Source organism: Ceratina calcarata, unplaced genomic scaffold (assembly GCF_001652005.2).
Source record: "Ceratina calcarata isolate Rehan_Ccalc_2016 unplaced genomic scaffold, ASM165200v1 scaffold579.2, whole genome shotgun sequence".
In the NCBI taxonomy this organism is placed as follows: Eukaryota; Metazoa; Arthropoda; class Insecta; order Hymenoptera; family Apidae; genus Ceratina; species Ceratina calcarata.
This window is the reverse complement of record NW_017177008.1, coordinates 383,190-397,749: the sequence shown is the minus strand read 5'-3', so window position 1 is coordinate 397,749 and position 14,560 is coordinate 383,190. Positions and strand designations below refer to the sequence as shown.

The 14,560-nt window shown below is 45.1% G+C and overlaps 2 protein-coding genes across 2 annotated transcripts in view; both read right to left on the bottom strand.

Annotated features, from left to right (window-relative positions):
* Positions 1–11: 11 nt before the first annotated feature.
* On the bottom strand, positions 12–2,929 carry LOC108629654 (uncharacterized). The gene is made up of 3 exons (XM_018032450.2): positions 1,219–2,929; positions 456–754; positions 12–397 (listed from the first exon to the last, which is right to left on the bottom strand). The coding sequence occupies exons 1-3, from the start codon at positions 1,249–1,251 to the stop codon at positions 184–186; spliced, it is 546 nt and encodes a 181-aa protein (XP_017887939.1). The 5' UTR covers positions 1,252–2,929; the 3' UTR covers positions 12–183.
* A 941-nt stretch (positions 2,930–3,870) lies between these two features.
* The window catches only part of LOC108629653 (uncharacterized), a 33,529-nt gene continuing 22,839 nt past the window's right edge, over positions 3,871–14,560 (bottom strand). The window contains exons 5-7 of the mRNA XM_018032449.2: positions 13,376–13,561; positions 6,139–6,451; positions 3,871–5,945 (exon numbers count right to left, since the gene is read on the bottom strand). Of these exons, the coding sequence (XP_017887938.1) occupies positions 5,814–5,945; positions 6,139–6,451; positions 13,376–13,561 (631 nt within the window). The 3' untranslated portion in view covers positions 3,871–5,813. The remainder of the gene's footprint in view (positions 5,946–6,138; positions 6,452–13,375; positions 13,562–14,560) is intronic.

Genomic DNA, 14,560 nt, shown 5'->3' with positions numbered 1-14,560 from the left:
AACCCACTTACGATTACTCTAGACCTTGCCTAAAACAAGCTAACCAGAATCGAGACGATTTTGGGAGCTACTTAGAAAATGTTAAAAAACGCAATCGCGTGTCGGAACGATGACTAATAAGATCAGTATAAAAATTGTTTCCTATAAGCTTGTTAACTTTGGCTAAAGGGAGTAATGAAGATTTTATTTCGGCGGTAAGTAACTCCTATCGACATCCTTCGGCGGTAAATAGTCTTTTCCCTTTGATCCTGGACCGGCTGGACCTCTGGTCGGTCCTCCGTTTCGACCTCCGGATGGACCTCCTCCTCTCGGTGGTCCAGCGGACGATCCGCCGACCTTTACTTCACCCGTCCCAAACTTGAAACTTGCTCTATTACCATTTTCGTCAGCCTCGTACCTTCGAACGGACATCGATATAAGTTACGGACGATCGAATGGCATCGATTGTTGCTTACTTGACCGAAATGGGAAGACCCTCTGGGCTTTTGTACGCAAAGCTTCCTTTCACGGTCCGCACCAATTGACCGTCGACCAGTTTCAGCTCTTCCGTTTCTTCCCTTTGCACTTCATCGTTGACGGGCACGTTCGCGGTTGCAATCGAGGTCGAAGCTGGACCTCTTCTGGCCTTGTTGTCCTCGAACGGCGTGTTCAGAATCAATCCTCCGGCCCCGCGGGCGAACAAAGGTGCCTTCTGATTCGGAGACAATTTTTCACCGGTGCAATGCCATGCACCGAGAATCACTACCCAGAGGATCTGAGAAATCCATGCAAAAAGTGCAAGAATTGCGAAACTAATGTATCGACATTGTTTTCAATCGATGATGCGTCTATATGGAGATTAGTAACTTGTTTGCTTCGAGGGATTTCGTCTTGATTCGCGGTGACCCTTTGACCGTTCGCAACGTACGGTAATCTGACAATCTTTCTTTCGCCATGGTACGTGTTACGTCAATGCATGAATCGTATTGAAAAGACACTTTCTACTTAATTCGTTTATATTCAATTAATGAAAACATTACGATATGGACGATTAATTAAACGTTTTATGTTTGACGAGTGCAGTAAACTGTCAATCTATCGAACACATGATTCAATTAACAAAAATCAAAATTTCTAAATCACTATCGTGAATGAAATCCATGAGCGAATTCTTATTTTTTATTCTCGCGCGGTGAATAATTAAGGGCACGATTATTTTTGATCAAATTGAAAACATACCAGCGACCTAGGCACAATTTTTTGAGAGGTCATCGTAGATCGGTCACACTGACAACACTTTGTTAATTGACATCCCCCGAGGCACACGCGACTTCACGTTAGACGATATATCCCAAGATTTCAGAAGCTACTAATAACATCTGCGCTCGTACGCTTCAGCAGCTTTTATATACCCGATCGCTGGCTCCTATGCAAGGACATAGCTTTTTTCCCCCTCTGATGCGACCCGTACTCGCGGGGAATCGTGCAAACGTCGTGTTCCATCCTCGAACATTCAGTTCAGTTCTCATTTTTCCCCTTTACGATACCATCTATCGTCCGTCGTGTCACGAAGGTATCCCAAACAGGTGCAATAAATATTTCCTCCCTTTTTTTTTTTCTTCAGCAATCTCTTCTTCGTAACGCCGAATTTCGTCGAATCCTCCAAATGAAAACTATTCATTTTATTTCTGCCCGTTATTTGTCCGACGAAGATTTTCTTGAAACTTGTCTTGTTCTAATCTGGTACACGACTCGAACTTCAAAGGTAATACTTTTATAAAGATTGATTTAAGATGGCAGCAAGCAGACGTTTACGACGCGTCAATGACTGGGAGTAAGATCGTAACAGCGTTTAGTAGATAAATTAAATTATCCCGAAAAGGACATTTATTATCTCATGACGTTAACGCGTAGTCTGAATGCAGTCTGCGATGGTCTCCCATGGTCGCGAGAAAAACGTAGGACGATTGTATCGTTGCGTATCTTCGAGGGGATACGACGAGACGCGTTCGATGAATTACTCGCGAGGGACACGGTGCTTGTGTTCGTTAGGTTCGCGGCGGAGAATTTATCGCCATCCGTTAGGCATGCGATCCAAAGGCCAACGTCGTTACGATGGATGTGATTTCGCTCTTTTAAGGGCACACCATTGGAACAATGCGATCTCAACCGCTAATAGGATGCGTTTGCTCTTTGTAGGTATACTACGGTGTAACGCCACGGGAGTCGAGATCTGACATTTTACCCTTTTATTCCTTTCGTACCGAACCCATCGCATACCCAGTAGCCGACCTGCTTCGATTCGAGAACGATCTGAACCAGGATCAGATTCTCAAAGAGTGACACGAATCTCTCTTTTCTTTAATCCACTCTGCACGTTTCTCGGTTAGAGTATCCGTGTACCGAGAGGAAGGGTCGTTGGCCTCTCGCTTTGTCGATGGCTGGCGAACGGCCAACGCTCCATCGAGAACCCTGCACCAAATTTGGGCCAACGATTGTTCCATCGTTTTTTAACTATCGTACTTTTACCAGAATTTGGGCCAACGTACTCTCGCGGATGACCCGATGCGATGTTTCCCGCATCGATCGACGTAACGATTTCATAATTCGAACGGGTATCGTTCCACGGGCCATGGGGCAGAGAGAAAGGAACTTTGTCGCGAGAAAAGAAGATACACGTGCTATCACGTAATCCTCCCATACGTTATCGCACCAAAGCCGATACTCGCGTGCTTCTCACGATGCGACGGATTTATCTCCCGCGATTCGCATTTGACTTTTCGAACGTGGCTTCTCAGCGATAGTAAACAGAAATTGTTTAAGAAACGATTGCTCGGCCCACGAAGTTTTCGAACAATCGTGAAACCAAAATGAATTTGTAATATCTACCTAAAGACAAGCTCGCTTTCATGGGTTATTACCGAACTTACGTAAGGAAATGAAAGGCTGTCCGCGTTGCCTTTCATCGATGCGTTTAACGATAATCTCTTCTCCAATTAAAGAGTGAAGAGATAGAAGGGAACGGTTTCGATGGGATTTCGATTTTTGATTCGTTTTTTCTTAACAAGACATTTAATATTCGCTCAGTATCTGTAAGCTCAGCAAAATGAACATTTTGCGTGGGAACAGACGTGGAGAGTTTCGGTGGACACTCGTTGGTAACGTCGCGTTTTCTCGTGACGCCCGACTCGTCTCGCGATCGATCGAGAAGCTTGCGTTCTGAATATTCTATCAAGTTATCGTGAGCAACAGAGCTTTCGAGCCTGAGAGCGGCGACGAAAATTCCGGCCGGCCTCGAAGTCGCGCAGTAAAACGTTCTTACGTTCAATTGTTCCCACAGATGTGACCGTTAACTAAATCCTTTATTACTTGAGCGGCCGTCGAGATGTTTGGGATGACTCATCGCGACGCGAGAACAAGGTTGCTTTAGATATCACAGGCAGTGTTAAATTTAGATTCGTGTGCGAACTAACTAAAGGAGATTTTTTGATTTCCTCCTTCTCGGACGTAAGCGAGAAATGATTTCGTCGCGAATTCGATGGCCCGCCACGAGAATTTCGAACCGCCTCAGGTCACGAGCCTGTGCTCAGAATTCTTTCGTATTAATTAAGAAACGTTCTGCACAGAGGTGTTAAGTCTAGAAACTCCATCTTCTTTTTACAATCGAATTAGCACTTCGTTTCTCTTAATAAAATAATAACTTTGAATCTTGGTACACCCTTCGTAGTTCCCTTTCTCCGTTACGTGGACATTCGATTTCTCCCGATACAAAATATACTCGACCGACGGCTATCCTCGATGGAATGCGCCGAGGCTCTCGCGAATCAGAACATTAATCGTGGATATTAAGCTTGAAAGATTTTCATTGAGAAACATGAATCGAAGCAGAAGTCACGGAAAGATGTTTAATACTCTTCAACTGTTCGTGTATGCGTACGTATATACATGTATACTCTTTAACGTACACGCAATGCTCTACTTTCGTTCAGACGCCGATCGCGAGGACGCGAGTAAATTATTCAGGATCCTCTATTACTTACAACTTTATATTACACTCTGTACCGTACAACTGACGACTGCGTACGATCATTCGAAATGAAGCGAGAGCTTTCTGCCCTCCCCTTGAAAATTAATACGTAACCGCAGCGTCTTGCCTGGCGCGGCACGACGCGACGGTCTAGGAAAAATACGCGGATATGTGTATTAAAAAAACACAGGCACTCGCGCAAACACGCAGCCCACGCACAACCCACCAACCGAACGCAAAATCAAGCACCGCTCGATACAGGGGTGGATTGTTCCCTCGTCCCACACGCGTTACGTGTAAGAAACGCGATCCTATATCGTTTCCCCTTCACATGATTAGATACACATCGGAACCGATCAACGGTTACCCTTTCAGCGAAACCTTTTTAGAATATATTCGTTTCGCATTATACTCGCATTCTTTTAAACGTGCCAACCCTTTGATAATTCATATTTGTAATTTGTAATTGGAATAAAATAGCTGCGAAGGGTGGCGTCGAAGTAAAAGATAAAATAAATAATTTTAAAAGACGTAATTATAATAAAAGATCGTTTCAACGATGATTAACGTGTATAGTTTTCCCTGGCTCGCAATTTAATTGTTTGTGCCGCAGCTTTGCCGACAATCGTACGTTTCAAAAAAATATCACGGTATTTACACATTTCACGTACAATAACGATCCTGAATAATAGTTACTCACGCGGGTGGACCGCCGAGCGCCAGCTCGTAGTAATTACAAGTCTCTCCCTCCTTTTCGTACTTACGTTCGATGCGAGGTGTAGGGAAAGAAACGGTAATGGAATAGAAAAGATCCGTGTGTCAAAGTAAAGCGGTTAAATAGACGACACCTTCATCCCCGGAAGGAGAAAGGAAAAATTCTACGCGTTTTCTCATGCTTATGATTAATCGCGAAAAAAATACGGCCGGCTTAAAAGTTTTCACTCACCTGATCGAGTTCTTCCATTCTCTCGCTCGCTCGCTCGTTTTCTCTTTCTCTCTCCTTTCTCACGATCATCATTCATCAGCACACTTTTTCTCTTCTACTCGATGTTAAAAAATTTCGTAAAAGTTCTGTTCTATAGAGGTTCTTGAGATTTTTTAGTAAAAACGAGAGTTTACGAATCTATAATATTAATATATCGATGACCAACGAAGTTAATAGTATTCCGTTAAGTTCTTCTTTAGACGTTCCGTGTGCAACTCCCTTTTCTCTCTCTCTCTCTCTCTCTTTCGTTTCCTCTCTCGTTTTCGTCATTCGCATGCGGACAAACATTCTTGGTATTCACGATAATTTTGACAGTAATTAACCACAATAGTAAAAGCATATAAGCTATACAACTACCATTTCTGTATCTACAATATAGTTTTATGTATATATATATTTGTTTTACTCTCTCCGCTTTATATAGTCTGTTGCTTTATATACTATAAAGTTTATAGACCCTCTTTCTCTCCCTCTCTCGCTCTCCTTTCTCTCTCTCTCTCTCTCTCTTTCTCTGAAAGGCTATCAAGAGGTGCTTTTACGCGCATTCAGGTATCCTCCGTGTCGATTCACTTCGTATCATTGTTCATACCGCAACCGGTATCGGGAGTTTTGCGAATATCTTCCCAACTCTCACAAGGAAATTCGCGAATTCGTTTCGGGGGGGAAAATAGGACGCGACGCGTCACCCTTTCCCAAATCCGTTCGCGGGAAGAGTTACGATTCCCGCGGCACGAAACGCGACCGGATTGCGATAAATCTTCAATGACGGAGAATCGTCCGACTATTGAGACATCCGACGCGATAGCTCTTGCCTCGTTTCCATTACTGCAGGAGACAACATTTGCATTTAGGCTTTTTCTTCAAGGTGACGTGTTCGACCTGCGAAGCGTCGCCTGGTCCTTGCGCCGTCATCCTGGCCACTTCCACCGTAGCTGTCTTTGACGACGCGGCAACCTGTAAATCAACAAATTCAACTATTGTTACAAGCAATTCAATGTTCAAGTAGGAAATAGTAAAAGAAGAGATTCTTTTCTGAGGATAAAACACTCTAACGTTCTTTGGGTAACGGTGTTCCGTTCACCGTTAACTTTTTAGATGACTTGCAATTTTTCCTAAGATTTCTACTTAAGATGGAGCTGATGCTTACCCTCTCATTGACGGGCTGCTGACTGTTTCCGGTCGCAGCTTTCATCGGGGTGCCATGAGCGTTTCCATTCTCCTGGCCCGGTTTCGGCGACGAGTTCGCGTGCCGATTCGTCGAGTTCTTCAATAGCGGACTGGAACTGGAGTCGTGGTCGGTAATCTGCGCGTTGCTTGCGTCGCATCCCGGCAACGGCGGAGCCGTCTGCCCGGGGGTCGGAGTTATGGGCTTCCCGCCCTTTATCAATTCCACTATCTCGTCGGCCTCCCTCGACAGGTCGCCGTCTGGTCTGAACGGATTATCCCAACCACTGTCCGTGCTGGAAATTAATTCGTCTCGTCAGATTGGTCCCGCAAATAAACTTGAAACATCGTCTACTCGTTGCCATCGCTGTGCCGTTATAATCGTTTCATTAGACGCACCAATAACGAACGTATTTTTTTTATTACTCATCTTCCTACAAGCTCGAAACTTCACGGTGAATTGGGCTCAATTACAATCACCACTCCTGGTTAACCGTGACATTGACCACGATATCGGATTGCACCTAATTGTAGCCTATCCTCTTTCCCCTTCTCGATGGTGCACGTGCAACGAGTGCACACGCAATCGTTTCAGGGAACGTATCACGGTACACGTTCGAGCAAATAAGAAATTTACGGAACTACACCTGCTCGAACTAAAAGTGACGGATACAAAGGGACGGGGATTAAGTATAGATGGATGACGAAAGTGGAGAGGCAAAAAAAGGTTTGAGGTGAAATGGTCAGTAGAACTGTTGGATCACGGCCAAACGTACTAATAACGTTCGTTATTGCGAAATCGAGCGTCGATTCCCCCTCGATTTCCCGTTCATTTTCGAGTCGTCGCATTCCGTAGCGTCCGTCCGCAGTTCCGCTATTACGCGACAATAGACGGAAGAGAGTCGTCGATTTACTACGCGGGCCTTTCACGTTGCAACGAGGAAGTACCAGCCTTATTTATGGATCCCCGTGTGCGACAACTTCGTCATCTATCACGATTATGTAAAATAATAGTCCATCTATTTTCCTTTTGACGTTCTATACATTTTTTTCGCAGATATGATTCCTGTGTAAATCTATTCCACGGTCGTTTTACGTCCTCGAAGCTGTTTCCAGTTCACATACGTAAATTAACGATATCGTACCAAGCGTTTTTCATTAATCATCGAATGCGTTGCGCCGCGCGCAACATATTGTCTGTATCAACGGTTGTAATCGTTGCACGGTACGGTTTGTATAGAAATCAGCGAAGCGGATCAGTTATTCTCGCGTACGTGTTTCGTAACTCGTCGATCGAGTTCCCGGTGTATATTTCGACGCGGTGAGCTCAGCGTGCAAGTTCAAGAGCTCCGAGTGCGTGTTCGTGGCAAAATATTTAGCGTACATGCGATCACGAAATTTCGACTCCCGTTTACCTCTCGTTCCCATCCGTCGTCTCCTTCGGCACCTTGATCACGTAGTACACGTGTCCTCCGTGGGTGGTCGTCATTTTGTCCGCGATCGCGAATCCACGCCTCTCGATATCAACATAACAGAGTATTCACTGGTCCCCCTTAGCGACTCGCGTAACAGTCCATTCCGTTGTATTCGTCACTGGACTCTACCGGCCGAGACGTTCGGCCGACCCTGTCACCGAACAGAACTCGGCAATGATTTCGCGCGAACCAGCCTCGAACCCGAGGACTTTATTTTTAAGCGGAATCGTGGCGGGAGATCTTTGCAACTCGGCCTTTTTCTCTCTCTCCCACGCGTGCCTCTACCATCGTCCCACCAACCTTTTCTCCGTCTGTCACGGAACGGCGAGACACGACCCGTTATTTCAGTCCGCGATCAAGAAAATCCGTCCGTCGGATTCCTCGGACCGAACCGCATCCTCAAACCTTTTTAGAACGGTCCGCGTCTCGACGTTCGAGACCTCGGAATAAACTCGAAAAGAAAACAAGATCGAGCGTGAAACCGCGTCAGACGATGGCCTAACAACAAACACGGAAAGACGAAGCGCGGTTTGTTTCGTCGAACCGTAATAATGAAACGCGTAAGCTGCTCATCGATCCAGCCGAGCCGAAGCTGACCTATTTTCGCAAAGTCCTCGACCCATTTACTCCGATTCCCCGTGTGTTGTCTACCTCCCAGAGGCAGGAGTTTATCCACGTGTCGCCAAACGGAAATACCCTGACGGTTTATTAATTTACAACGTTCTATCTGTATCCCTTATTTTACTCGATTTCTGAAACGGAACACGGGAATCAGACGCAATTCCTTCGCTCCGCTTGTATGAAACGTATAATATCCCTTCGATAATTGTCGAGTCGTCGGGATTTCAAAGTCACTTATCTAAACTACTACATTCTGGTGTTCATGTCACGTTTCGTCGAAAGCCAGGAATGTAGAAAGAGACAGCGGAATTGTGCGCTGGACACAAGATAAAACCTTCCGTATCGAATTACAGTAATAATGCAGCTACAAAACTTCTTTCCTTCCGATTTTCCTTCAATCAAAACTTTTTATCGTTGAGATTCTTCTGATGAAAATAATAGCAAACATAATATAATTCCAATTATATATGAAGATATGAAAAATGCTAATAATATGTCAGAAAAATTACATTAGTATTGTTTCCACGGATAGTCAATCCCAGATCTTATTACACTAATCCGGACTGAAGAATGCAATGTCGCATTAGTCATTCCACTGGTTCTGAACGAGATAACGTTTAGTAGCAGAGATGTAAAAATCATGCTTAACGTGTTGGACTTTTTCACATTATATCGAAGGGACACCGTATCAACTGATTTTTATTGCTCGCGCGGCAATTAGTTGTGCAACTGCATAGGCGAACGCGGCATCGATCCGATTCTGTTTATAACCGGTGTACTAGATGTACGGCTTCCAGAGAAGTCAATTCTGACTAAACGCAGTCGAGTATGTACGCGATAACAACGAAGCTTGGATCCGCTGGTTTCGCGGGTAATAAGAACGAAACACCGTAAAAATAAACTTTCACCCCTTTGACCACCCCCGGGGCTCCTATCGGCTCGAAATAATAGCCTCGCTATCTTTGCTTCCTGTTGTTATATAAAGACACGGGTTCGTTGCTCCGGACTGGATACGTACTCGATTCTCTATACGAAAGAAGTCGATACAAAAACGTTCTATCAGATTTAATCGTGTAACAATTTCTCATGAAACGAGTCACGTTCTACCAATCGAGACGTTTGCTCCACCCAACGATTACCACGAGGCACACCACTCGTTCCTCTCTGGAAACAATTTGCCCGTTGACATTTCCAACATCCCGATTAACGAGCGAATCGCGTTCTGCTATCATCGAAATGTAGGTACAAACACGCGGTGCCTGCAACGTCTCTAAATATCGATGAGAACGTTTTCGCTAAAACGATTTCAAGGCACGGTCTGCCGTTTCCAGCGATGGGGTTGGCCGAGGGTGACGCGACCGAGGGCAAATATATAGGTCACGGCTAGGCGAGCACTATCTCCCATCTCTGTTTGTTATCCGCCGCAAATACCTGACCCAAACGCACTTCCTGTTACCTCGCAATAGAATTTATTTGTGTTCACGTCGGATTTTAGATCAGTTTACTATTTCAGCGCGTGGCAAGAATATAAAAAGTCGGATGTTTCGCAAGTTGTCATGATCGGTTCTCCGTTTAAACATTCGGTAATGGTTTTCACCTCGGTAAACTTCGCAGTCATTGCTCCTTATTAAAATATACATGCGAGCAACGAAGATTTGCGAAATGGTCCAAGGTGAAACCTATTACATCTCCGATAAGCCGGCTGCCATTATCGGAATGGAATCGTTTCGATTTTACTGTTGTACAACGTGTGGAACGTTCACTTGAGAAAATCAGAGTCCCGCTCAGAGACTTGGGTCACGTGCCTCGTTACTGGCTTCCCTTTAACTGGCTCCCGTTTAATCCATTATCTAGCCCCTCCCTTTGATTACAAGACGACGACGTTTTCAACGATGCTCGCCGGATCATAAAAATCGTATTACGTAAAAGGTACCAGCCACGGAACAGCTTTGACATTTGACAAAACATTCAGAAGTACTGTCAAAGGAAAGTATCAACGGTTTTGACATTTGACGAGACATTCTTTCCACCCCGAAGGAACTGTTAAGAAGAAAAAGAGGTTTCGGTTTGAAAGGCCGGCCGCGATTGAAAACGGCTGAAAGCAGGAATTGTCGAGGAAAGTCGCGACGGAAGATACGCGAGACAAAGATTGTTTAGCAGGTAGCTAGAGATGCGAGTAGCGAGGGGTGCAACGGGTGCGTACGGTTGCGCCATCGCGTATAAGGCTGCGGTCGCCTTTTCCGCGACTGCGTCGTACCTAGTCGGCCGTACTCGTTGACCAAGAAAATTCTCTGAATAAGAGTAAGCGTCGAACGCGAGCACGAACGAGCCGCCAATAAAGAGAGGACATGTAGGCCAGTGTGCGAAGTCGCGACGACCACGCGATGTACCAATTGATTTCTATCACCGGCGACCCGCTCGCCGGGGCACCGTTGCCCCACTCAATTTACACCACCCATTTCATAAAACTGCGTCCTGGCGAGTTACGTTCGCAGGCAATGCCACGTAAAAAATTGATTGAAAAAATAATCGATTCAATCAGCTCCTAACAATAAGTCAGTACCGAAAATAACTTATGAGATCTCGCAGCTGTTTGTCGTTTGATCGTAACACCAATTTTATATCCGTGCCCTAGATTTTGTTTCTATACGAGACATAAAAAGCTTGTTTCTACTTGAAAACACGATGTCGAATCGATTGTCACGGAATTCGAATGGACCTTTCCACGGTGGTCCTTCCGGGTCCACCCCTTTCGCAACTTGGATCACGCTTAAAAGAATTTGACAACACCGACGATGGTACCGGACTTTAATTTCTTTCGTTTCTATCTTTGGTAGACGCGTTTAACCATGCCCGAGGAATGTTCGTTTCTATTTTCACGAAGTCAGTGCTCCGTTTCCGCTTCTGAAGCTTACGAATACTCGAAACTATGTGCCCGTTTCGCATAAAATCTACCCGGCACTCTACGTCATGTAAATAATTAATAACGTTTTCATACAGAAGAATTTAAGACTGCAATAAAACGAATCATAATAGGCAATTTCTTTGAGACGCCACCAACGCTCGTAAACTTTCGACTAAGAAAATTCCGCCGAGTAGTTTCAAGATATTGTGTCTCGAGTTTTCAAAGATCCCACCAGTTCCGATGTACAGCGAATTTATATTTGGTCAAGTCGCACCGTCATCGTCCAAAAATTGATCGATCTTCGTTGACTGGGGTCGTACGATCCCCATCGAATTCGGTGGGTTCGCGTGCGCACGAATGCCGGAAACACGGGGCACACCGCGAGAGGACACGGAAGGATAGAAGTAGAACGCGATCTTCGGCACACGGTTCGCTCGGTGATGCAGCCGACAGCACAACTGGCGGCTGTCCTACCGCACCTCTGCACATCCACCCACGCTATATCGATCGTTCCCTCCTCTCTCTCTTTCTCTCCTGACATCTCCTCTTTCCTCTCTTCACCTCACAGCTAGTACCCAGTGTTCCTCGTGGTGGCGGTACTGCTAATAGTACCATTGCTATTTGTACACTGGCTAACCGAGTAACACCGACTCTGCCTTGGCACCGGTAACAGCGAAACGTACCTCTTTAAGTAGGATCTTCAGTTCCTTAATTGCCTCGTTCGCTGCTACGCACAGATCCGTTCGTCTCAAACCGAGAATTACAGACATCGATCTTCTCGCTCAGATTAATCAATCAAACCTTTTACTTCGTCGTAAATATACAACAGGAAAAACAAGAATGCTTGTATGTTACTTTTGCAATATGCAGAACTGTTTATTTGCAATTCGAACAGAGTTGACCAATCGCGTGAGTCAGCGTACGTCGGAGTTGATCTGATAAAAGAAAAGCAATCGCCGAGATACGAGTTACATTCGACTTTTGCCAAAGAACGTTTATACGATTACCGGAAAAAGAGGAGACGGAAGATTTCGTTAAACCTAGGAAAAAAACCGCTTTATCTCGAAGAGAAGTCAGGACTCGAGGGTTACGTAATGATTGCCGGCGCAGCAAGCCAGACAATAGGAAAGGAAACGAGGCGAACGTTGCACCGAAACGTTGTTCCTATCTAGTCGGTTACGCTGGCTCTCCCGCGTGTAACGCAAGTGGTAATACGCAGAACGTTTGATTGCGTAAGACCAGAGACGAACTTCCCGACAGAACAAGGATCAACTTCATCGCAACTCGGTTAAATCGTTTGGTGGAAAACAAATTGGATTTAGAGACCTTATACCTCCGATTCACGGCCGCGGCGAATAAATATTCATGAGGAACGTTTTTAAAATAGGAAAACACTTGTTGCGACGGACGCGTTCATCTTCCAAGTAAACGGATCAGTCGTGATCGAAGTCAAGGCTGCGTCGCCAATGTTTGATACAGGTACCACGCTCGTTGCGTAACGGAGTAAACGTTATTTAAAGACAAGACCTGTTGTGCCATCCAAACGAGATACGCGTTTGCAACTTGTACAGACGTTTACTTGTTTTCTTTTATTATTATACGACGCGACACTACCACGCGTCGGTCGACGCAAAGTAGATACCGTAACGTGTCGCATCTTTTTTGCCCTGCGATTGGACGTGAAAACGTACACCGAACGGGTAAAACGATACGTCCGAGACGGATTAAGATGCGAAGCGAAGAGCGGTGGAGAAGTGGTCGAGTAGCGAACGATTCATAAAACGATCGCGTCGCGTACGCGGGAATATGCGTAACGGTTAACGATGACCCGTGGCTAGGTGGTTGCGAAGGATTGTAAGTGAATTGGTGCCGTGGCACCGTTAAAAAGAGAAAGACGGAGAAAAGTCGAGGGGGCGGCACGTCATTTCCGGCCCATTAAGAGCAACAGGGGGGGCATCTCCCGCCGGTGTTTCATGCAGGGAGCTAATTAGAAGAAAAAATAGTGGCTCTCATTCCACGCTGCGTGCCACTACAGTTTTTTGATAATTGTTACAGGTGTCTTAAACTACTTTTTCCGACGCGTTCCCTGTTACACCTGTTTCCCTATTTACTAAACGCTCGTTTGGTTTTCGTTCTACTCCGTGTTTGTACGTGAATATTAAATATTTGCGATCGATTTACGACACAGCGGGCTGACCGAAATCGTAAGAACGACTCACCTTATTTGCGTGTGATAAGCTGGAGCCGTGTGCTCGGTGTGCGTGGTCAGGAGTTCGGCCTGGATGGGGTCCATGTCGATCGGTATGGTCCTGGATATCACGAGTGGCTGCACCTGAAATACGCCGGGCGTTGTCGGTGAAGGTTGCGGACCTAACAACGACACGCGTACCATTTCCCTACCTTCGCTGTAAAAACAAATAGAAACGAAAATCGTTACACTTATGATAGATATAAAAATTGTATAAAATTTGTTTGGCAAAGAAACAGAACACATTGGTCTTAAACAGAGAAATTCATTTGGCAGAATGAAACTTAGAATTCTCGCAATGATAGAGGGAGGGAATCGGTTACTGTCTTTCGGAACTCCGAGTGCTAATGGGGATTTATCACGAGCGTTGTTTCTTCTTCGGTGACGTTCTCGCATTCGTTCACTATTTCGTTGAGCTCACGTGTTGCACGAATGGCATCGTGCCAACGTGTATACTGACACTTGCCAATTTGCGAGATTCCTCGATGACCGAATAGATAAGTATAATAAGAGTTCGTGCCGGAAATATCAAAATGTCGTTAACTTCGTTAATGGAAAGCTATTAAATCGAACGATTTTTCACTCGGCCAGCTACAATCTCGATCCATCTTTTACGGAATGCAATATGTAACCTTCGCCTGGCCGTAAGCGAAATCAGGTTGCGAGAGGAAAAAAAATAACTGCGACCTTGCGAGACCGTAAAACCGAGGATTGGTCTGGGAACGTGTCCACCCTATTCGTCGAATGGCTGTTTGTCTCACCACCCTGTGGCGTAAACGGTGACCCTCTCACTTTCCAAGGGGCACCCCTACGGATTGCCCAAGCAAGTGTTTAATCGATATTTTTCGAGCGAAACCTCCCGCAACAAAAAAAAGAATACACTTGTTCCACGGAATTAACAATCTCCCTTTCAACCACTGCATACTAGCTCTACCGACTGTTCCTCGTGTTTTCAATATTTTTGTAAAAGAATTAAAATAGCAGTAAAAACTGTTCAACGATATTCTAAGAACTTCGAAGGTATCCAAGAATCTTCTGGGATTCTTTAAGGATGTATTGGCTATACAGTCAATTCCAAAAGTTTATGCACTTCAGAAACGCATTTTTTAAAAAGAAATCAGACGTCGAAAGAACATTGCTAATAATAAACAACAAA